Source organism: Mustela nivalis, assembly GCF_964662115.1.
Source record: "Mustela nivalis genome assembly, chromosome: 19".
In the NCBI taxonomy this organism is placed as follows: Eukaryota; Metazoa; Chordata; class Mammalia; order Carnivora; family Mustelidae; genus Mustela; species Mustela nivalis.
In genome coordinates, this window is record NC_139038.1 from 35,563,145 (window position 1) to 35,586,119 (window position 22,975).

A 22,975-nucleotide genomic window follows, 5' to 3' on the forward strand; every position below is an offset into this window, starting at 1 on the left:
GCATGTGGTGACCTCAAGCAAATGCTGGTACCCGTGCCCAATCCCAAGGACCCTGCCAAGCCGCTGAGCCCGTGTCACGGGGACTTGAGATGACTGCTCTTCCCCTGGGGCAGGCGGGGTGGGACAGGGCAGAGACTGAGAGAAACGGAACCTCAGATACAAGTTGACAAGAGAACAGAGGTAGCCCCAGGTCAGGGCTTCAGCCTGTTGGGGACAGCAGGGCTGATATAATATGAAAGGACTGAAAATGGGGGGCGGTGGGGAATAGCGCTTGCAAAGTAACAGAAGGGATATCATCCACACGGCAGGGCGCTGCCCTGTTCCATGGGGACCATTTGGGTGTCAGGACACTCAGTACTTTCTGGGAAGATCAGCTCCACCCATAGTTTGGAAGGACCCTAAAACAGATGTGTGCCTTTGTATCGTGGTGAAAGGGAAAAGCCTTCACCGCTTTATCAAAGAATCCACTTGGTGCTTGAGAGAGAGCTTGTGGTGTGTTCATTTAGGCACATAGAGTAGCAAGCAGCCAGGGACCCAGAAGATCAGGCCCGATTCTCTTGCAAGACCCTTCCAACCCAGAAATTCTCTAAATATGTTTTACTGAAGTTTTAGTTTTAGAAAGAGCTTGCTTGGTGTCAATAACAGATGCACACCAAAGGGGGTACAGACACAGGAGAGAAAAAATTGGACAGTCTCACTGTCGGCACAGACCGTGCTCTCTCTGTGGGGTCTGCTTCCCAGGTGCAGTCAGAGGCGCTGTCGTCATGCGCTCTATACAGTTGTGTTCTGGCGTCTTTGCTCTAAGTGCATAGAATGCCCCGCAGCCCAAGGGTCCCCATGCTGCAGAAGCAGCACCTTGTCACGGAAACAAGGGAGAGCCAGGGGCCAGGGCATGTGGATGGAGAGTGGAATCATCCCATCCAGCTCCTCCTCCCTTCGGTTCCTGGAGGCAGCTACGGTTGGCTCAGGGGAGGCACCAGGGCCTCCCTGGCTGTCCCTGGCCCAAGAGCATCCCCTAGTGCCCTGGGACCTCCCCCTGGGCATCTGGCCAGGGTGTTCTGGGGTTCAGCCCAAGCTGGTACATGTTGCTTCCTCCTAGTTGCGGAGCTGGCTGGATCTTCAGGGACCTGAGCCTTCCAGCCACTGGGACCCCCAGTGGCAGGCCAATTGGGCTGAGCCGTCTCCTTCCGAAATGCCCTGAGCTGCTGGAGAAGCTGACTCTTCCCAGTGCAGTCCCTGTGACACAAGAGATGATCAGTCAACACCAGACCTCCCCACAGGAAGGGGCCAGAGTGCTTCCCGAATTGTGTTCCCTGGTTCTCAAGAAGTGAGAGATTTTGGCCTCTCAGCCTGTGCTGAGTCACAGGGCATGTCAGCTTATTCAAAGCTTCTGGGAGCTCCCCTGTGTGACACTTTTTTTTTCTTTTTTCCTCTATGCCTAGACATAGACATGTACTTGAGAGGGAGAGCTGCCTTGGACTCTGACATTCCCAGAGGATAGGATCCACAGGCTTTGCAATTCCAAAAACAAGAGATACAGCATATAAGTCTGAGTGGCCCCAGGACCACTGTGCGAGTCCTCTGCCCGGTGGGAAGCGGGCCGTCTCCAAATGGGACACTGCACTTCCTCTTCTCATTTCTAGCCAAAAACCATCACTTCATTCCATCCCAACAACTTGACTTCCAGTGCTATCAGGAGTAGGGTGTAAATTGATTTGAGAAGCTATTTTTCAGAAGGAAAGCACTACTCCCTTCTCAGGAGTGAACTAAGGTATTCTTGGTGATGTTGGGAGGACAGCAGTCCAGGCCGGGCCCCAAGTGAGCTCCCACGGCCACCACCTAGACCCCTCTCCCCAGACCCACACATACTATCCCTGTGGGTACAAGACAGAGCTGAAAGCACAAATGTTCAGTGTGTGAGGCTTAGGGCTTGCATGGAAAGCAGAGATGGGACGTCCCCGGGTGATGGGAGCCCCTTGGTGGTTACCATAGCTGCCGGGGGGAAGGACTCTCCTGCTCAGGGGGGCCCTGCTGGTCTCTGAGAGCCACTGTCTCCTCTTCCTCCTCCTCGCTGTCAAAAGAGCAGGGGCTGGGGCTGGAGCTGGAGAAGAGGAAAACTGGCTTCATGGATGTGCCCCAGGCCACCCAGGCCTCCCTGTTGATGCAAGGCCACTGGGATTTGCTGCCAAGTAGTGGAGGGACATCCCCCAGGGTCGATGTACCAAAGCTCAGATTCTGTTTGCTCAGAGCTCCACCTGGGTTCTTGCCTCCTTGCAGGGAGAGTCTGCTGATGGGACCAAGCGGGAAGGTTGGCCAGGCTCAGCTCCTGGCTGAAAGCACTTCTCCGCTGAGCGGTGCTCTGGGACTGCCCACACCAGCGTGACTCCCACCTGCCCGAGCCCCCGCTCCTCCTGAGGCTAAAGTGAGCACTGCAAAGCTGGGCCGTCACCGCTCCCAGTACCTTTCCACCGACCCGGGGTCTGATGGCTCCGAGGGCCGCAGATCGATGAAGATGGTGGGAGGCTCTGCTGGGCTCCTTAGCTGCCTGCTCTGGGCCAGGCCCAGCTCAGCCTGGATGCATGCAGCAGATCTGAAATGAGAGAGCAGTGCTTTTTGTCACTCGGTGATGACAGAGTGGCCTGAGCTAGGCCCTGCTCTTTTGCTCTTCAGAACAGCCCTCAAGATTGGGCCGACACTATCCCATGGGACGATCTGTGGTACTGGAAATGTTCCATATCTGTGCTTCCCAGCGTGGCCACTTGCTACAAATAGCTACTTAAATTTGCTTGTAAGCTAGTTAAAATTAAATTTAAAAATAAATTTTAAAAATTCATTTCCTCAGTTGCACCAGGCACATTTCAAGGGTTCAGTAGCCGTGTGTGGCCAGAGGCTAACAATTGGACAACACAGGTCTAGGTGCTTTTTATTTTAAACTTAGGTGTTTGAAAGAGACAGAGCATAAGTGGGGGTGGGAGGAACAGTGGGAGAGGGAGAAGGGACGCACACCCCTCGGAGTGCAGAATCCGAAGTCATGACCTGAGCCAAAACCAAGAGTTGGTCACTCAAACCACTGAACCACCGCCCGCGCCTAGATATTTCTATTGGTCACTGGGTTGCCAGGAACAGGAGGCCACTCCAACTAGCTTGGATGAAAAGGAGAATGCATTGGCTCTCAGATCCCTAAAAAAGAGTGGGGAGTAGGTTTTAAGGGATCCCAGTGCCCTGTGCCCACCTCTGCCCTCCCATTCCCACCCAGAGACAGGGAGATTCTCACAGAAAGGCTCTGATCGTCCTGGGTCGCGTTAGACTCCAGGGCTGGCCTAATTAATAGCAGCCAGAGGGGCAGGGTCCCAAACTGGGGGAGCCATGTGGATGCTGAAGGGAGGGTTCCCAGGGCGTGTGCGAGAACAGGGGCTTTAGGCCTTGAGTCCCAGCTCTGCCATGTATGGCCCGGGTAGCTCAACCTCTGAGCCTCAGTTTCCCCATCTGTAGAACGGAGATAATGACAGCCCCTACCTGATCAGATTCTTGAGAGGACCAGTTCCAGAGAGAGGACAGGCTGTGGCTGGCAGAAGTCTCACCTGCTCCTGGCCTCGTGCTGCGTGGTGTCCTGGGGTCTGTCGGCAGAAGGGGCTTGGGACTGGGCGGCACACAGAAGGGTGAGCTGTTCCATGAGCCTGTCCTGGCAGTCCGGCCGGCTCTGGTCTGATGGGAGAGCGGGGAGGCTGCTGAGGGGACACCCATGCTTTGACTTACAGCAGCCTGAGCCTTAGGACCCCTTGGACTCCTTCGTGTGGGTCTACTGTGCACCGCCTCTGCCACCCACAGCCCTCTATGAGGACCCCGCGTCCAGCTCTGCAGGACCAGGGGAGCGATCTGCGCGCAAGCCCTGTGCAGTAGGAGTGTCAAGGAACGGTTCCCCTCACTTCCTCACCCCCCAGTCCCACTCGTCAGAGGGAACCATAATTAGCAGTTCTATGTGTTCACTTTAAAAAAAAAAAAATCGCAACAGAATTATCCTCTATAGATTTTTTTCACGGAAGAGATTATGTCATTCTATGTTAACATAGATTCTCGTCACTGGGTTTTAGCGCGTTCTGTGGTGTCCGAGCTTGACTCCTGCTGGATACTGAATATGGGTCATTCCCGGATTTTCCTGATTATAAACAGTGCTGTAACGAACATTCTCGAACACACATCCTCGCCCACTGGGGTGTGTGTGGAGGATAGACGCTAGCAGTGGAGTAAGGGGGTCAAAGGCTTCTGTGGTTTTAATGAGAGTGGCTTCTGCCACACTGTCCTCCCTAAAGTGTCTATCAGTTACAGCACAGGCCAGCCCCTGCCTGACAGGGGGCAGGGTTTCTCCACATCCTGCGCTAAGGCTTTAAATCACTGACAAACAAAACCATGTTGAAACAGCACGAGGGGCTGTCAGCCACAGAGGAGGTTTGCTCTGGAAGCGGAGGCTGGAACCCCCACCCCTCCTCGCTCTTGCCTCAGACCAGTCTCCACTCACGTGTGGCCCAGGACAGCTGGAGAGGGGAGGAGGACCTCTTTTATTTACAGAACTGCCCAGAGCAAGGGCACACATGCAGTGGCAGTCATCACATCCCTGGCTTGCTTTGTCACTGGGGAGGTGAGTGGAGGCAGGGTGTGCGTAGCCACTGGCTGAAGGAGGACAAACCCCAGATCTCTTTGCTTCCAGAAAGAGAGGAAGGCCCGAGGAGGTGGGTAGGAGGGAAAGGTGTGAGTCAAGGGTCGGGACCAGTGTGAAGGTCCCCCTTTCCTATCCCCAGAGCCTCATCCACTCCCGACACCTAGTAGGGGGGTCATATATATAATGAGTGAGTGAATGAGTCAATGGAAGTTTTCATGGACTGGCACCTGTGTGTTTGGGACCATGGGGCCTGAGCAGCAGAGAGGACATGGTGGGCTGCAGGGCTGACCCTATTTTATTGAGAGGGTCTGGAAGGAGCTGCTTGTGGGCATACATTTGGGCCCCAGCATTCAAGGTCAGACCTCGGCCCAGGCGGTCAGCTGCCCACCACGTGGCTCTAGGTGCGCGATCTCCCCTGTCGCCTTCTTGCCCTGCCAGACTCTGAAGGATGTGATCCAAATCCCACTCTTCAAGTTCCTGAAATAATTAAAGCAGTGATTATGAGGCAGCGCAGGGTCCTGGTGGCGGGAGTGCCCGATTTTACAGCTGCTGTGACCAACGGAGGCCATCGTGGGTTGTTGCAGGTGAGGAATCCCCAGGGTGTAGGTGCCCATCCACGTGGACACTCTGTCACCCATACCGCCTGCCATCTCCTTCCTACGACTTTTTTGAGCAATACTTTTGTTTTTGGTACAAAGACTGTTTGGCCCTGAAACCCAGTGTCGTCTTAAGCTCCTTAGGTTCATAGGGGTTTAGTGATGGGAGGTTTAAACGTTTTGTTCTTTAAGATTGTTCTGGGCTGGTGCTGTCACAGGAGGACTGGGAAGACAGAGCTGGGGGAACCTGGCTGTGATGAGAGGAGGGAGGAAGTGAAGTAGGAATTGGTGTTTCTTGTGGACCCTCTCGCAGCAGCGGTGTGTGAAACAGGTGTTTCAGGGCGAGCAGAAAGGAAAGAATGGCTTATTTCAACAGCAATTGATGAGAAAGGAATTGGTAAAAATGACCTTCATGTACAACTTTCATGTACAAGCTCAGGCCAGTTTTCTCTAAGTTGTTAAGAAAATTAATCAAAATTTGCAAATAAGGGGGAAAAAAGATCGCATAATGTTTAAATGCCATGCTAGCGCTTCCCTGACGAGCCCATCTCCTGGAGGCGGGGGTAATTTGGTTTCCACAGGCGACCATGTTATGACTTTGTAAACCTGAGAAACAGGTGCAGTGGTTTTCTGTCCCGTAGAGATGGTAACCCTATAGGTAACGGACAGCTTTGCTGCTTGTCGGATGCTGACCGATTTTGTACTTCATGTGCCATTTTATCTCAGCATCCCTTTCTTTCTCCCCAGAATTTTACAAAATCCTGCTTTCTCATAATCTCTCCGAACCGGCTTTGTCATCCTGCTGGCTCCTTCATTAATGAGCTAAATACAACTTAAACAAGTGGTCACACTATCTGTATGAAAATGAAGGCTTGACCATTTGGGCAATTATGTTTTAACAAAGTTTGTTCGGTATAAAAGAGGGCCAGAGAGTTTCCTCGCCTCTTCCACAAGGACCCAGCCAGAAGATGCCATCTGTGAGCCTGGAAACAAGCTCTCACAGACATCAGATATACCAGCGCTGTGGTCTTGCGCTCCCCAGTCTCTGGAACTGTGAGAAATTAATTTCTGGGGTTTAAGCCCCGCTCCCCAGGTCTATGAGAGTTTATCACAGCAGCCCAGACTAGGACAGGTGCCGTGGGCCAGGCCTCAGGTTGACACGGTGCAAGGGACCTCCCCTCAAAGGAAGCGCAGGCTAGGGGGTTCCCTACCTTGAGGGAAAGCACCAGAGGTCCTTCCCGGGGCCCCTCTGGGGGCGTTTCTGGTCTCAGGCCTGCCGTTGCCTCTTCTGCTGGATTTCGGTCACTGCAGGCTGGGCCGCGGGCATCCCAGGTAACTTTATGGAGTATGTCCTCAATCATCTTCCTCCTCTCCCTTCGGGGGGCTCTGTGGTCTTTGGAGTCTGTGCTCCAACCAGCTGGTGAGGCAGCACCTGGGGGTTCTGTTTTCAGGTCATCTTCCCAGGGGGAGAAGGTGGCTTCTCTGTGTGGCCCCCAGGGGGAACCCTGGGTGCTGAAGGACAAAGCCCCATGGTCGCCTTCCTCCCACGTGGGGATGTCAGCAGGCACCCGACAAAGGGAGCTGGTCTCACCACAGCTCTCTACAGGCCCGTCAGGATCCCCGCCTTGCACAGAGGCAGAACCCTTTGTCTTTGCGCCCCCCTTACTCCAGCGTCCTGCTGTGAGTTCCACAGACACCACACCTGCCTGTGGAGAAAACAGGTGTCCTTAGTATCCTCAGAGATGAGCTTCAGGGATTTGTATGTGTGTGGTAAAATATGTGTGTAACATGAATTTGCTATTTTAGTCATTTAAAAATATTCAGTGGCATTAAGTATATTCATAATGTGCAGCTGTCAGCACTATTTCCAAAGCTTTTTTATCACCCCAAAGGGACTGAGCCTCCCCATCCCCCAGCCCCTGGTAACCTCCAGTCTACCTTCTGTCTTCGTGGATTAGCCTATTCTAGATACGGCATCTAAGTGGAATCCTACAACATTGGTCCTTTTGTGTCCTTGCTTAGCTTATATTTCTAAGGTCCACTGAGGTGGTAGCCTGTGTCAGGACTTGGTTCCATTGTATGAACACAACATGTTTGGTTTGTCCATTTGGTTGTTTCCACCTTTCGGCCACATAGCCGTTAAGGGGTGGACAAGAAGAAAGCCAGGCCCTTCGGCTCCAGACCAAGCCCATGGCTTCTGCCCCCATGAGCTGGTGCAGACTTTCCTGTCACAAATTGGAAAAAATTCTCCAGGAGTGTCACCGAGGTAATTAGAGGAATGAAGACAACATGAGATAAAGTCCTGTGGCCATTGCTGCACCTGTGCTAACCAGAGGGCTTGGCAGCCCTGGGAGTTTCTCCTGTTTGGGATTATAATTCCAGGTACAGCTGCGTGAGTAGGGGACGTCTGTCATGGTGGCAGGTAGGAGAAGTGCCCTGCCTGGTTCTGTAGGACAACCCTGTGTCAGGGCTTGCACTGAGAGAGACAGACTGCCAGTGCAGAACCACTCTGCCCATGCCCGTTATGAGAGACTTGACCAGACTCCAGAGCGGCCTCCAGCAGCACAGGGCTAGGATGATCCCCCCAACCCCTGAGAAAGCTCCATTCTGCAGGGAGAACTTAGTGTTTGTTCCAACCACACCTGACCTCCCTTTCTTAGAGCATTTACCAAAAGCGGTATTTTTGTGAGTATGTGTCTCTTAGAACCCAGAAACATCTGTCATGGGCCCTTCAGGAGGACCTGGCCTCTGTCTCCCTTCTTCGTGGGACTGCTGACTTCCATACCTGCGGGCAGACACACCTCCTGGCCTGGTCACACCCACACTGACCGGCTCTCTGTGGTCGTTCATGGCCCTGACCCTAGTGGGCCCTGTTCTTCCCCTCCCTGCTTCTCCCTTGAAAACCCCAGACGGAGCTCAGCTCTTTCCCGTACTGTCAGTAGTTACTGAATAAAGTCTGCTTTCTCTGCTTTGACGGAAGTTTGGCTCTGTTGGCCTTAGGCAGCATCTCCCATTCCCCTGGTTAATGAGTGACCACTAGTCATAATAGTTAAAACGGAGCTAAGCCAGTCTCTTGGAGCTTTTAACAGGAGCTGAACAGGCCTGACCGGTTGGGGACCTGCCCAGTGATGAAACCGTATTGATGACTTCTCTTTATAAAGGGAGCAATTAATTTTAAGCACCAAGCCATTAGTTTTTGGTAGAGTTTTCGGCCTCTGGGAAATGGAAAGACAAGAAAATGGAAATTTTGCTCTGATGGTTGGTGATGACTAACTATGATACTTAGTTACAGAGTGTGCTGTGGTGTTTCCTAATTGTTTCTTGCGTTCATCTGGCCTCTCCAGCTAGGGGCACCTTCTTACCTCTGAATCTCCACTGTCACCATTATTCAGTCAACAAATGTTTGGGGAGTGCTGGGGTTTTAACCTCTTTGAGCTCCACTGCTGTTAGGGTCTAGTGGACACCCACACTCATACCCCATTCTGCCCGCAGGGACCCAGCATCGTGGATCCCTGGAGCCTGCTTCCTACAGACCTCAGAAGGCCCATCGGCTGTAGCAAGCCAGGCCCCGGCAGGATCTTCAGCCAGCTCCTCTGACAAGTCTGGGATCAGGGCAGTTTGATCTCGCTGGAAGATGAACAGCTCATCTGGCCCGCAGTCTGACTGTGGACAAATGAGAGGACTTTTGGGTTACAGGGCAGTGGGCAGAGCCCGGCGGGGGGGCCTTCAGGCCCAAGGTGCCCTTGTCCTGCTGCTCTTGTTCTTGAAAAGACAAAGTAGGCTCCATAAATGTTTGTTCAATGAATGCATGTTACCATCTCCGTGCATCCTGATAAGCTCGTGGGGGAATTCTCCAGTCATGGTTTGGGGTCACTGAAATGGCCTGGGAGGATTCTGAGTATCAGTAAATGTATTCAGAGAATAAAAACCACCAAGATTATGACAAACACAGAAGCTGAAAAACTCCAAAGCTGTCCGTGGGGCAGCAGCGTGTTTGCCCTGGGAAGGAAGGGCAGTGGGGGCCGAGAAAGAACAGGAAGAAAGCATTTGCTTACCAAGGACGAATCTGAGTCCAGTGATGGGAGCTGCTCCCTGACGGCCTTGAGGATGGCATCCCAGGGCTCTGTCTGGGAGGCCCAGAGAGATGAGGACTCCTCATCTTTGTCTGGGGATGCCATGGGGGCCCAGGCTCTGGGGTGCTTCTCAGCATGCCATCATCCAAGCAGCCCTGCAAGGGACACAGGGTAAAGTGCGAGGGTCCCGGGGCCAAGGGGGGACACCGTGGGGGATGAATATAGACTCCCAGACCTCCCACTTGGTTTCCCTTCTGGTTCCACAGGTTCCTGCTCCTATCAGTCCCTGTGCCCGCACTCTGTGTGTGGTGCACGTGGGGCCCAGAAGCAGCTGACCCCTGAGGAACATGGCTTTGATCTGTGCTGGTCCACTTGTATGCAGATTATTTTCCTATAAACACAGTGTAGTACTGTAAGTGCATTTTCTCAACTTTTTCTTTTCCCTAGCTTACTTTATATGGGAATACAACATATAAAACATTTACAAAATATATGTCAATCAACTATATTATCAGTTAGGCTTTCAATCAACAGTAGGCTATTAGTAGCTAAGTTTTGGGGGAGTCACAAGTTGTATGTGGAGGGGTGCCTGGTTTGCTCAGTTGGTAGAACATGCGACACTTGATCTCGGGGTTGTAAGTTCCAGATCCACATTGGGTAGAAATTACTCAAAAATAAAATCTTTTTTTTTTTTGTGGGGGACCCTGGGTGGCTCAGTCGGTTAAGTTTCTGCCTTTGGCTCTCAGGTCATGATCCCAGTGTCCTGGGATCAAGCCCCACATTGGGCTCTCTGCTTGGCGGTGGGGGTGGGGTGCTTCTCCTTCTGCCCAATCTTTTTTTAAAGATTTTATTCATTTGTCAGAAAGATAAAGAGCAAGAACAGGGGAAGGAGGGGCTGAGGGAGAGGGAGAAGCAGGCTCCCACCTGACCAGGAAGCCCAATGCAGAACTTGATCCCAGGACATTGGAATCATGGCCGGAGCCAAAGGCAGATGCTTAACAGACTGAGCCCCTTAAAAACAAAATCTTAAAAAAAGGTCTATGTGGATTTTTGACTGTGTGGGGGGTGGGCACTCCTAACCCCTGTGTTGTTCAAGGGTCAACTGTACATAGATATATATAAAGATACATAATAACCTATGTAAAGATACATAATAACCATAATAACCTATACATAGGTAGGTATATGTATATGATAGAGAGTATCTGTGTATATGACAGACTGTAAACTGTATCCCACATAACATAGATACTATTATTATTTGCCTTTTACAGACTCAGAGAAGTTATATTGTCAGTAAATGGCAAAAATAGAATTTGTATCAGAGTTAGAGGGGATTTCAAGCTGCACTACACTTTACTGCCCCCTTACACTAGGCATTTTGGAGTCCTCAGGAGATATTTTTGGGTTCAGTACTCAGATTAACCTCCTCTAACCAAGCATTTAACCAGAATCCTTCCCCTTTTGTATCCCAGAGTCTAACAGGAGAAAGCCTGGTCCCTCAGGGATCACGGTGGCTTTAGGAATGTGGGATGATGGTACTTCAGAGCCAGTGTCTGGACGCCCCTTATGGCACCAGAGGCCACAGTGCATAGATGACGGGAAGAGAGCACACGGGCCCTAGCCCTGTCTAGCTAATACCCTATTAGGATAGCAGCAGGAGATGTGCTGCTTCTGTGGTTAGGGAAACAGGGGTTAGGAGTAGGTGCACCCTAAACTGTGAACAGCAGGGTGGAGACGCAACTCATATACACATCAGCAGATGCGTTTTTGGAAACGGGGCTCTCTAGGGCCGATTGTAGGACAGCAGAATCACCGAGGTGAAGGCGGCTACCAGAGACTAGGTTCTTCTAGGTAGGCAAGGCAACAGGAGAGGGAAATGCTCTACCGGATGCAGGAACAGCATAAACCGTAGCTCAGAGGAGCGGAGATTGCCCAACGAGTTGGGGGAAGAAGGAATCCGTTGCTGGAATATGCGGTGAAAACGGACCAGATCGCGCAGGGTCCTGAACGCCCAGGTGAGGACTCAGGCTCATTCAGCGGATTGGGGTTAATGCCTAAAGGTAAGCCAAAGAGCCGCTCCAGTCTCCTCCGAATCCTGGCGCGACGTCCATGTCCGTTTCTTGGCTGCAGCCCGTTAGCCCCGCCCCCGGCCCGTCCTGCCCGGAGGCGCCCCGTTGTTATGACAACCAGACGCCAACGGCTTCCCGGGTCAGGCCTTTAAATATCTAAAGCTGGGAAAGAGGAAAACACATCGCCGACCTTCCCACCCATCCCTACTCCCCGATTCCCGCCGTCCTGTCCAAATCCCGACCTGTACCTTCGCAGCTGCAGCAGGCCCGAGGCCACTCACCTCAGGCCTCCGCCTCCCCTCCCTACCCGGTCCTGACAGGGAGATAAACAGTCTGCACTGCGTTCCTCCGGTCGCGCTCACCCCTCGGGCCGCGGCGCAACTACTGAGGCTGTCACGGCCTTCGGAATCCCCCCAACCCCTTCTCCGGAATCTTAGATGACTGGGCTGCCACCGCACTATCCCCCCTGTCCCTCTTTCGGGACTTGGCGCGTCCTGCCTCTCTTGAAGTTGGATTGGTTCTCCCGGCCAGGGAAGGGGCGGGGCAGGGAGAACTCGCCCTATTCATTGGCTTCCATGGATGTCACCCAGCGAGCCGGGCGAGCTGACCGGAAGGTTCGGGTGCGGGAGGGACGAATTGCACCGCGGCCCCGGGAGCTGCCCCGGAGTCCCGCGAGCGTCCCGGCGTGCTCCGCGCCTCCCGCAACTACTTCCGGGGCGGGAGCGGCGCGGTGGGGTCCGGGCGGTGTGGCGGCGATCAGCGCGGAGGGTACCCGGGCGTGCCTGGTGGCGAGCGGACCGGCCGGAGGGCGTGCGGCGGCAACGGCGGCGGCGGCGGCGGCTGCTGCCCGGGGCCCAGCGCAGGTAGGCTGCTTGGCGGCTGGGCCCCCCGTATGGTGCCGGCACCTGCAAACCCGCCGCGCGAGTTTCTGACTGCGTTACCCCGTAAGCAGGCGCGCGGCGGGGACTACAGAGCCACGTGCGGTCTAGAGTTACCGGAAGGAGGCGTCAAGGGACGTCAGTGCAGTCGCGGCTCGGGGTGCTCCCGAACGACCCTCCCCAGGGCCTGAGAACCAGGGTGGGTACCCCGGTCCCCGCGAAGGGCACACGCGCCGGGACGAGACTTTTTCCCCGTAGACGTGGAGGTCTACCACCAGCGTCATTATTTTTTAGTTAGGGTTTTTGGTCGCTGAGCAAGAACACGCATACTCGTTTTATTCATAACAAATACCCCGTGCTTGTAGAGTTTGTGTCATGTGGTGGGGTGATAAAGGCAGTAGCCAAAGCTTTGTGTGCCCTTGGCATCCGAGTTCTCCCTCTCCAGGCCCCTTGAGCCGGTCTGGGTGTGATTGCCACCCTGCAGGGTGTCAGCTGTGTGAGCCTCCCTCCAGTGATGGGAGAAAGAAACCACGGGGGCTCCACTCCAGAGAAGGCATTCGGAGTAGAAGAGACACACCAGTTGGAGGCTTGAGGGTTGTACTGAAAGGCCCTGAACAGGCACTCAGCTTTTTTGTGTTCTTATCCAGTATCTTTTGGCCACGACAGGTTGAGGTTTCTCGCCTGCAAAGTGAGACAACTGGTTGAGCTCAAGCTCTGCAGGTGTGAGGAGGTGCTCGTGGCACCAGAACGCAGGGCTTTGCCCTGAACTCCGATACCTGCAGCCCCCCTCACATGTGCACATAGTCTGGCCAAATTGGTGGCTTGTTGCTTGTTTGGGTATCTCAGCTTGTTACCTGGAGCTTAGAAGCATTCCTCAGTAGAGACTGAGGTCCTAGAGGCACCTGTGAATTGCTGGGGCAGCTTTAGGCCATCTGAATGGACCCAACCTTTGTTTTCTCCCTTTTCTATACTTGTTTCCTTGTTCTCTCCCACCCATTGTATAGTAGGAGACAGATGTTACTCTTGAACCTCAAGGTTCTAATAAAAAGTATTGATTTGGTTAGGATTCCCAGGATAAGGGACTATCATAATCACAGGCTTTTCATCCTGGTGCTGTTCCATCTGTGGGAAAGTTCCCTCACCGCACCAATTTACTAGTCTATGACCCCCCGTCCCATCCCCGCCCGCCATCTTTCCCACTTTCAAGGAATTCATAGTTGGATTCGTACTCAGTTAACGTTTGCTGAACACCAATCAGCAAGTTTCTGTGCTGGGACTTTCAAGATTTGTTTAAAAAAATTTTTTTTTTCTTGCAGGTTTTATTTATTTGAGAGAGAGTGTGTGAGAGAAAGGGATCATGAGCAGGGGTGGGGTGGAGAGGGGGAATGTAGAGGGAAATGCAGACTCCGCACCCAGCAGAGAGCCCGATGTGGGGCTCAATCCTAGGACCCTGGGATCATGACCTGAGCTGAATTGACTGAGCCACCCAGGCGCCATATTTGTTTTAAAAAATTTTTTTTAAAGATTATATTTATTTATTTGACAGAGAGAGAGACAGCGAGAAAGGGAACATAAGCCAGGAGAGAAGGAGAGGGAGAAGCAGGCTTCCTGCCAAGCAGGGAGCCCAATGTGGGGCTCGATCCCAGAACCCTGGGATCATGACTAGAGCTGAAGGCAGATGATTAACCACTGAGCCACCCAGATGCCCTTGTTTAAAATTTTTATACAGTAAATTCATTCATTTGGTGTTTGGGTCTGTGAGTTTTGATGTATAGAGTCAACATACCCACCAAGCAGGATACAGAGCAGATACATTACCCCCAGATTCCCTCTTGCTCTCCCTTCATGGTTCCCCTATTCCTAATCCCTAGTACCACTGATCTGTCCTCCAGCCCTTCAGTTTTGTTTTTTCTAAAATGTCATATGTCATATGAGTGGAATCATACAGTAGGTAGCCTTTGAGTCTGGCTTCTGTTGGCACAGTTGTGTTTGAGATCCATTCCTATATTGTGCATATCAACTGTTCCTTCTGCTTATTACTAGCATTTCATCATATGCTGTTCTACCATTTATTTGTCCATTTTTCCATGTGTTTACACAGCAGCCCTTTGAGTTATGTCTGCATTAGACAACAAGGAACTGGAGATGTTAAGTAGCAGAGCTAAATTCTGCTCTAACTTCAAGTCCAGGGCTCTTTGTCACCCCACCCAAGGGGTGATTTGGTCCAGTGACTCAATTAGCATTTCTTGACTGCCCATCCAAGGTTGTTGGGCTTTCTGAGTTACTGGAGAATTGCAGAACTGGGGCCTGAGGGTTGATGAAGGGAAGTATTCACTGCAGCGTGTGACTCACCGTATATGCTATTCTTCTGTCTTGTGACAAGCTCACCAGTATTAGCAGGATGGAGCTGCCCAAACCCGTGAAGTATTTAATGAAAATTTTCTTTTTTTCTTTTTTTTAAGAACTAATTTACTTATTTGTCAGAGTACAAACAGGGGGAATGGCAGAGGAAGAGGGAGAAGCAGGCCCCCCACTGAGCAAGGAGCCCAAGCAGGGCTCCCTCCCAGGACCCTGGGATCATGACCTGAGCCAAAGGCTGACGCCCAACCGACTGAGCCACCCAGGCGCCCTAATGAAACTTTTCTAAGTCTGTCCCAGGAGTTGATTGCATTGAATCTGCTAGAGTAGTGCCATAGCCGCTCTCTGCCGGTAGGAGTGAGACCATCCTGTTTTAGTCGCTGGAACAACCAGAAAGGAAAGACCTGACCCTTGGATCTCCCTCTGTAGTGATGTCGGAGCTCAGCGATGAAGCCAGTGAGCCGGAGCTCCTGAACCGCAGCTTGTCCATGTGGCACGGGCTGGGGGCTCAGGTCAGCCGGGAGGAGCTGGCCGTCCCCTTGGATCTTCACACAGCTGCTTCCATCGGCCAGTACGAAGTGGTGAAGGAATGTGTGCAGCGGTAAGCGATCTCGGGAAACGTTTCTTCTACCTAGATTTTGAGTCATGTCTCTGTGTCTTCAGATCCCAGGCAGAGCTGTCAGTAAGCTCATGGGGCCCCCGCAGTCGTAGATGTTCCGCGCACACTGATCAACCCCTTCGCCTGTCAGTAATGATTTATGCTGGACACTAATAACGAAGTCAGTTTGTATTCCTCGGAAGAAAGAGAGGGTTTAAACTGCATAGGCTTAGGAGACATTTCAGGTTTTCTTTAGAGTCATTTTATGTTTTTTATGAATTGCAGAAATGTTCAAGCAAAACAAAAAAAAAGTTAGAAAATGATGCCCTGTGGTCTTCTTTCCCCAGAAGGTTCATTTTTACATCTTTTGCCTTCCTGCCCCTTCAAGCTTTTGCCATAGAAGAGGACAAGGTGGGGGTTTATCTTCCTCTCTGGGGATTGCCCCCCTGCAATCTTACACATGTTAATGTGGTTTTCGGAGGAGGATTCATCTCCTCCCCTCAACCCCCTTTCCTACCTACCTCCTTGTTGCAGTTTTGCATTGACAACTTGGAGAAACAACCCGTGTCCATACCCTTGTGTGCCTTTTTCAGTTCCTGGGGAGCCAAAGCAAAGCCTCGTGTAAGCCCCAGGGTTGGTTCCCAAGTCATAGCCTTCACTTACAGCCTATCGAGTACAAGTGCAGGCCTGTGGTAAGGGACAGTCTGTTGTACTCCTGTTCCAGGTGGCCTTACAGATGTGCATCTGGGTACACAGGCAGCGCTTCCTTCACAGGGTTGCTGAGATCCCAGTTACAATGGCTTCTTTGGCATTCTTGGGCTTTTAAGCCTTTGGGTGTGCGGTTTGAGTGCACAGTCCCGAATGGCTCCACAGGGGAGAGGGGAAGTGTTTGTGCTCTGATTGGGATTGTGGCCCTACCTGACACCAAAGCTCGCCGACGATAAGCATAGACCAGGAGCGTGAAGGCAGAGGAGGCCTCCCAGGGAGGACTGAGCACAACTAGACATGTCAGAGCCTCAGAGATGCTCTGCCAAGGGCAAGTTCTTCTCCACGTGGAGCTGAGCGCTCCCTCAGTGAATGGCGCGTGGCCAGGATAAACTGATCTCTGTGTGCTCTCCCAGCCAGTGGCTGCCACTGCATCCCCGGGACCAGGACTTTCTGGAATGGCTGCCTGGGCATCCCAGAGACTTTAGAAAATGCTAGGGAATGGAAAATAATTTTCTGGTGTGGCTTCCTATGTGCGTACCTCTGAGAGGCATAGACTGTGGATCGATTGTTTGTTGTCACCACTGGAGGCAGGGATTGTGTGAGAGGACAGGCCATGGGGCGTGAACTCTTTTTTTTCTTTTTTCTTTTTTGCCTATTTATTTGACAGACAAAGATCACAAGTAGGCAGAGAGGCAGGCGGAGGTGGGGGGAACAGGCTCCCTGCTGAGCAGAGAGCCCAATGCGGGGCTCGATCCCAGGACCCTGGGATCACGACCTGAGCGGAAGGCAGAGGCTTTAACCCACTGAGCCACCCAGCTGCCCCGGGGCGTGAACTCTTCAGGCTGTCCTGGAAGTGGATGTGATTTCCATTCCCCAGCCCCAGACTCTGGGCTGGGAAGCCCATGTTTTTTTCCCTATGGCAAATGCTTTTCTGGAATTTTGATGGAAATTAATGAGAAAGATAGGATTCTCTGGTCAGTGATTTTTAAAGAATGTTGCTGTAGGATGGGGTGACAAGTGAGAAATTGTCCTTTCTCTGAGTCCCTTTCCCTTTCCCTGTCCACCCAACCCCACACTAGCAGATTCTGGCCTGTTGGTAGAAGGCAGTCAAGGCTCCAGGTCACAGTTCCTTGATTCTAGCACTCCTGACAGTCCAGCCAGATCATTCTCCACTGGGGACCCATGCATGTAGGGTAACCAGTTAGCCATGTCCCTTCCTCCATCCCATAGATGCCAGTAGCTTTTCCTTCCCCAGTTGTGACAACTAGTAATGTTTTCAGACTTTGCCATATGCCAGAAATTACCCCTAGTTGAGAACCATCTGTGTAGCTGGGGGTAGGACAGAAGAGTTGCTGGCCTTGGGGTGGGGCGGGGACAGTGAGATTGTGCAGTTGGAGGAGGAGGATGGCTCTGAGGACTTGGCAGAGGCGGCTGTACAGCGAACCAAACGGTTTCCGCACCTGCCTCCCCTTCCCCGTGATGTCCAGGGTGGCAGGTAACCTCTGCTTCCTGGCTGTAGTTCCCACTCTTTGTCTTGGCCTGGCCTCGCTGCCAGCTTTGGTAAACCTCCCGTGTGAGATGGCTGGACGTGGCTGGCATCTCTTGCGTTTGTTTAGGAGAGAGTTAGATTTGAATAAGAAGAATGGTGGTGGCTGGACCCCGCTGATGTATGCCTCCTACATCGGACACGATACCATCGTGCACCTGCTGCTGGAGGCGGGGGTGAGCGTGAACGTGCCGACCCCAGAAGGGCAGACTCCGCTGATGCTGGCTTCCAGCTGTGGCAACGAGAGCATCGCCTACTTTCTCCTCCAGGTGAGCGCCGAGGGGACTCAGGCCCAGAAATGCGTGGGGCTCCTGGCCGCTCTGGCAGAGACGTGAGCCGCTGCAGACCATGGCGTACGTGTGCTTGCTCTCATAGCCACTTGGATTCTTGCACTGCGACGGCCTGGAGCACGCCCGCCCCGCACAGAGGAGCTGAGGCTGTAACGAGCGTTCTGTGTTCTCTTGAAGCAAGGTGCCGAGCTGGAAATGAAGGACATTCAAGGCTGGACTGCCCTCTTCCACTGCACCAGCGCTGGGCACCAGCAGATGGTCAAGTTCCTTTTGGACAGTGGAGCGAATGCCAACGTGAGGTGATTACCAGGTCTTTCGTGGTCGTTCTAGCTCTGAGGAGGGCAGCTAGGGAGGCAGCCGCGGGCCGGAGTGCAGAGTAGCCCCTTCCTTGGGCAGAGGTGACAGGCCTGCCCAGGTGTGGGAAGCTTTTAGGTAGTCCCAGCTTCTTCCTGCATCTGTCAGGGGACACTGGGTGCAGCACTTTCAGTGCCCTAAGCCTCATTTTCTTTATCTGAGAATGGGACACCAATACCTCTGTCACAGAGGAATTGTTGTTCGAGGAATTACGTGTTTGTCATACACCAGGGCCTGGTGGCCTAGCGAACGGCATTTGATTGACACTAAATGCTAATTCCTTTTTCCTTCTTGTCTTTTGTCTATATCCGGTGAACCGATGCTTAAAAGCAGCGTTCATTTTTATAAGCTGGAAGCTGTGTTGTCTAAAGCAGTCAGCACAGCCCGTACCAACCCAGCTTCTGGCAGGCATGGTGCATGCCCCTGGCTGCAGTCACCCCCTGTAAGACGCACCAGAGTTTCACATGCCACTGAAAAAGAAATGCTACTGATTAAAATGCCACTTGCCTACTGAATTTAAGATAAAATCTGACCTCAGAGATATTAAAATGTGAAAATGCTATGTTTTGGAATGGGTTTTAGCTTGGTTCCTGTCTTCTAGACCAGCGCGAGAGAAGCGAGGGTCAGGAGGCATCTGTAGACAGCACTGGGCGAATCGGAACCAAGCACAAAAATAAGCATCAGATCCTAGGCAAAGTAAGGACACAGTAGATGACTAGTCCTGGAGCTTTTGGGAGGGTTCCTGGAGAATGATGAGCTCAAAAGATCGGATCTGGTTAGGTGGACGGGTGATGTTGGCTTTCTGTGTGCAGTGAAAGGCAACCGCTGCTTTTCGCTTGTAACTAAAATGGAGATTTAAGAGATGGCCCATGGAAGTAGCTTAGAGGGAGTGAAGAGTGGGAGACAGATTGTGTTGAGGAAGAAAGACTAGAGCTGGTGGTAGAAACAAAGATTTATGAGGTTCAGGTATCGATAGGAACTTTTCTTATGTCTCCCTGTTCGTTCTGGGGGGAGGGAGACCTCGATGCTTAGGGACGGGAGATGGGCCAGCTTGGGTTGGTCTGCGGCAGGAAAGCTTCTGCCTGGCTGAACTCCTCTCCGCTAATTGTCTGGCCACGGCCTCTGTCTTGCAGGGAACCAGTGTATGGATTTACTCCTTTGATGGAAGCAGCTGCCGCTGGCCATGAGATAATTGTGCAGTATTTTCTCAATCATGTAAGTGACCCTGTTTATTAGCTTACAGTTGAGTTACAGCAGGTGAGGAGTCCTGTCCCTAAAGTGTGAGCTGTAACAATTTTCTGCTGCACGGAAGTAGCTGTTCTTTGTTTATTCAGTACATTTTTATTGTGTCTACTGATGCCAAGTGTTGAGCAATGCTCGGGGGTACAGTGGTGAGTGAAAAAGATACCTATGCCTTAATAATTTTGAAAATGCTATTATTTGTGAAGTATGGAAAATATATTTTAAAAAATAGATAACACTTACCTTCCCATAACTTAAAAACATCATGGAGAGTAAGAAGCTAAGATCTTCCTCCCTTTTCAACCACCCATGGTTCCTCCCCAAGATGCCCACTTGGTTTGGTAAAGAGACAGCCGGGGACTTCTCTGCTTAGGAAGGCCTGTCTCCAGACAGGTGTGCACACATTGCTTTTTGTTTTGAACAGAGTGGGATTCCACTGTGTGTTGATAGCTTTTAGAAAATTGCTTAATATGCCATAGACATTTTCTCCTTGTATCCCATGTATATCTGAGCCATCATTAATTTAGTTCCTTATTCATTGAAATTTAAGTTTCTGACATTTTACAGTTATGAACAGTGCTCCAGGAACTCTCTCGATACAGGCAGCTTCAGCCTAGATGCAGGTCCACCGCATCTGTTTGCACGAGATGTTTATTAATAGACAATAGACAAATAGACAATTTAAACATGGGCAAGGATATGAATAGACATTTCTCCAAAAATGATTTATAGATGGCCGGTAAGCACATGAACAAACCCTTGACATCATTAGTCGTCTGGGAAGTGCAGATCAAAAGTGCAGGGGCGTCTGTAGTAAAGGAAGATGCTAACAAGAGTCGAGGAAGATGTGGGGACGTTGGAACCTCGCACACGGCTGGTGGGAGGGCGAAATGACGCGGCCTCTCTGGAGGACAGTCTGCCAGGGCCGCACACGGTTTTAAACCCAAAGCTACTGTCTAACCCCGCCGTTCTCCTAGGTATAAACCCAAGGGAACTGAAAATAGGTCCACACAAAAACTTACACACAAATGTCTGTAGCAGTGTTATTTGTAGTAGCCAAAAGGTGGAGGCCCACGTGTCCGTCAGCTGGCAGGTGGAGCAGCGAAGCGGTCGCTCCGCATGCGGGAGTGTCCCTCGGCTGGAGACGGGAGTGAAGTTCCGACCCCCACAATACGGATGAGCCTTGAAAATGTTACCCTTGGTGGGAGGATGCAGACACTGACGACCATGTAGTGTATGGTTCGTTCTTTTTGTTTTTTCAAGATTTTATTTATTCATTTGACAGACAGAGATCACAAGTAGGCAGAGAAGCAGGCAGAGAGAGAGAGAGGAGGAAGCAGGCTTCCTGCTGAGCAGAGAGCCCGATGCGGGGTTCAATCCCAGGACCCTGGGATCACGACCTGAGCCAAAGACAGAGGCTTTAACCCACTGAGCCACCCAGGCGCCCCTTGTTTTGTTTTTTTAAAGATTTTGTTTGTCAGAGAGCCACACAAGCAGAGGGAGGGGTAGTGGGAGAAGCAGGCTCCCAGCACTGTGGGATCATGATCTGAGCCAAAGGCAGAGTCTTCACCGACTGAGCCACCCAGGCCCCCCATGTATGATTCTTTTTATACGAAGTATCCTTACTGAGCAAATTTGTAGAGATAGAAAGCAGAGTAATGCTGATCTACTAATGCCGGCGGCAGAGGGTGAATTGGGAGGGTGGGCAGGAAGGGATGGTGAGAGATGAGAAGTACGGGGAGAGGATGGTGGTGAACGGATGCAGGATATCTTTTTAGAGTGAGGAGAATGTTCTGAAATTCATTGTGGTGATGGTTGTGCACCAGTGAATTAATTATCTACTGTGAGTGGGGGAATTGCATGGTATGTGAATTTTATTTTAATAAAGTCGTTAAGGGGCGCCTGGGTGGCTCAGTGGGTTAAAACCTCTGTCTTCGGCTCGGGTCATGATCTCAGGGTCCTGGATTTAGCGGGGAGCCTGCTTCCTCCTCTCTCTGCCTGCCTCTCTGCCTACTTGTGATCACTGTCTGCCAAATAAATAAATAGAATCTTTAAAAAAAAAAAAATCTTTTTTTTTTTTTTAAAGATTTTGTTTATTTATTTGACAGATCACAAGTAGACAGAGAGGCAGGCAGAGAGAGAGGAGGAAGCAGGCTCCCCGCTGAGCAGAGAGCCCCATGTGGGGCTCGATCCCAGGACCCTGGGATCATGACTCGAGCTGAAGGCAGAGGCTTTGACCCACTGAGCCACCCAGGCGCCCCCAAAAAAAAATCTTTAAAGAAAAATAAAGTCATTAAAAAGTTCAGCAGGGTTGAAATACGAAGTCCTAGCAGGTTCCCACTGCAAAGGTTGTCTCTTTGGCCTCCCTCTCCAGTAATGTGTGCAGGTGCCCACTTTTTCATGTCTTCACCTAGCCCTGGAAGATGCTCATCTTATGTTTTTGCCAGTGTGGTGGGAGAAAAGTAACAACTGTTTTGTTTTATAGTTATCAGTGAGGTTGAACATTTAAAAATGCATTTATTGGCATTTTTGTATTTATGATTTGTCTCTTTTTGGGGGTCCACTTTATTGGATAGTTTAGCATAATAAAATGTTAACATGCTATCTTTCTTTAAAAAAAGAATCCAAATGCCCCCCAAGGGCGCCTGAGTGGCTAAGTCAGTGAATTGTCTGACTCCCGGTTTTTGCTCTGGTCACGATCTCAGAGTCGTGGGGTCGAGCCCGGCGTCAGGCGGAGCCGGGAGCTTGAGGTTTTCCCTCCCCCTCTCCCTCTCCCCTTCCCCCCATCCTGCGTGCACATAGACTTCAGAAAAAAGGAAAAAGAAGGACTTGGGAACGGTACCCTTGTGTGGTAAAACTAGACATGAGACTGAGGGGGTACAGGAGCCTGCCCGCCCCCTTTGCCTTGCTCTCTGGTCTCCCCCACCATGGCTGCCGCTCAGCTCACTCGCTCTTCCTTGCTCTCTGTCTTCCTTTCTCTGTCTTTCCCTCTCTCCCTCCCTTGCTCCCTCCATTCATTTACTTATTGTTTATTTCCCTTCCTTCTCTCTCTCTCTTCCTCTTGGAGATCGTTCTGTGTTCCTGTATCATAATCTTTCTTCTCTCTTTTCTTCATGGCGGCGCAACACTCCCTTGGAGGGATGAATCAGAGGTTGGTTGACAGTGGAAGTAAGTCGTTGCCAGCCACTGGCTGTCACATTCAGTGTGGAGACTTACTGCACACACACCTCTCTGCACATGCGTGTGACCACATCTGTCCAGTTCAGTACCCAAGGTAGAATTTTCCATGGAATGTAAGTCCGGTCTTAACAAAGGATTGTCCACTTGCCATCTGAAGAGCAAATTGTACCAACTTACACTCCTTCCACAGCAGCAAGAATTACGAATTTAAATTTGAAGTACTTTGAACTTACAGAAAAGTACAGATGATAATATTATTTCACACACGTGACCCCAAAGTGACCCCTAAGCAGATGTTGATCTGCAGCTTTCCTGCCCCTGGTTTTCTGCTTTCACCACACACCGTGTCCTTAAGGAGGGCACAGGTTGTTCGGTGGTTCGATGTAAAGATTTATGTAGTAACATGTCAGACTGTGTGCGTCT

The 22,975-nt window shown here is 51.4% G+C and overlaps 2 protein-coding genes across 31 annotated transcripts in view; one reads left to right on the forward strand and one right to left on the reverse strand.

The window, feature by feature from the left end:
* Positions 1 to 585: 585 nt before the first annotated feature.
* DNAAF8 (dynein axonemal assembly factor 8) lies at positions 586 to 11,902 on the reverse strand. Of its 12 annotated transcripts, none has more exons than XM_082713168.1 (10): positions 11,761 to 11,902; positions 11,215 to 11,383; positions 9,309 to 9,481; positions 8,788 to 8,916; positions 6,465 to 6,959; positions 5,020 to 5,134; positions 3,582 to 3,705; positions 2,462 to 2,590; positions 1,988 to 2,101; positions 586 to 1,236 (listed from the first exon to the last, which is right to left on the reverse strand). In XM_082713168.1, exons 3-10 carry the CDS (start codon positions 9,429 to 9,431, stop codon positions 954 to 956), a joined length of 1,512 nt encoding a protein of 503 aa, XP_082569294.1. In that variant the 5' UTR covers positions 9,432 to 9,481; positions 11,215 to 11,383; positions 11,761 to 11,902; the 3' UTR covers positions 586 to 953. The 12 variants fall into 12 exon arrangements, with proteins under 12 accessions (XP_082569294.1, XP_082569287.1, XP_082569292.1 ...); XM_082713161.1 differs by having other exon boundaries at positions 1,988 to 2,095; positions 11,215 to 11,560; positions 11,647 to 11,884; XM_082713166.1 differs by having other exon boundaries at positions 11,215 to 11,560; positions 11,761 to 11,883.
* A 69-nt stretch (positions 11,903 to 11,971) lies between these two features.
* The window catches only part of ANKS3 (ankyrin repeat and sterile alpha motif domain containing 3), a 35,600-nt gene continuing 24,596 nt past the window's right edge, over positions 11,972 to 22,975 (forward strand). For 5 of the 19 annotated variants that reach the window (XM_082713097.1, XM_082713102.1, XM_082713099.1 and 2 more), the window contains exons 1-5: positions 11,985 to 12,261; positions 15,064 to 15,235; positions 17,557 to 17,755; positions 17,954 to 18,075; positions 19,264 to 19,345. In XM_082713097.1, the coding sequence (XP_082569223.1) occupies positions 15,066 to 15,235; positions 17,557 to 17,755; positions 17,954 to 18,075; positions 19,264 to 19,345 (573 nt within the window). In that variant the 5' untranslated portion in view covers positions 11,985 to 12,261; positions 15,064 to 15,065. Of the gene's footprint in view, positions 12,476 to 15,063; positions 15,236 to 17,556; positions 17,756 to 17,818; positions 17,840 to 17,861; positions 18,076 to 18,736; positions 18,827 to 19,263; positions 19,346 to 22,975 lie in introns of those variants that run through there. The other 14 variants (XM_082713087.1, XM_082713089.1, XM_082713090.1 and 11 more) reach the window with 11 other exon arrangements.

Bases quoted from the DNA above. Each gene is read 5' to 3' on its own strand.
- DNAAF8 (XM_082713168.1), bottom strand. From the start codon at position 9,431: ATGGCATCCCCAGACAAAGATGAGGAGTCCTCATCTCTCTGGGCCTCC. The intron at 8,917-9,308 runs GTAAGCAAATGC...ATTTGTCCACAG, and splicing joins TGGACTCAGATTCGTCCTTG to TCAGACTGCGGGCCAGATGA. The intron at 6,960-8,787 runs GTCTGTAGGAAG...TTTTCTCCACAG, and splicing joins CAGCCGATGGGCCTTCTGAG to GCAGGTGTGGTGTCTGTGGA.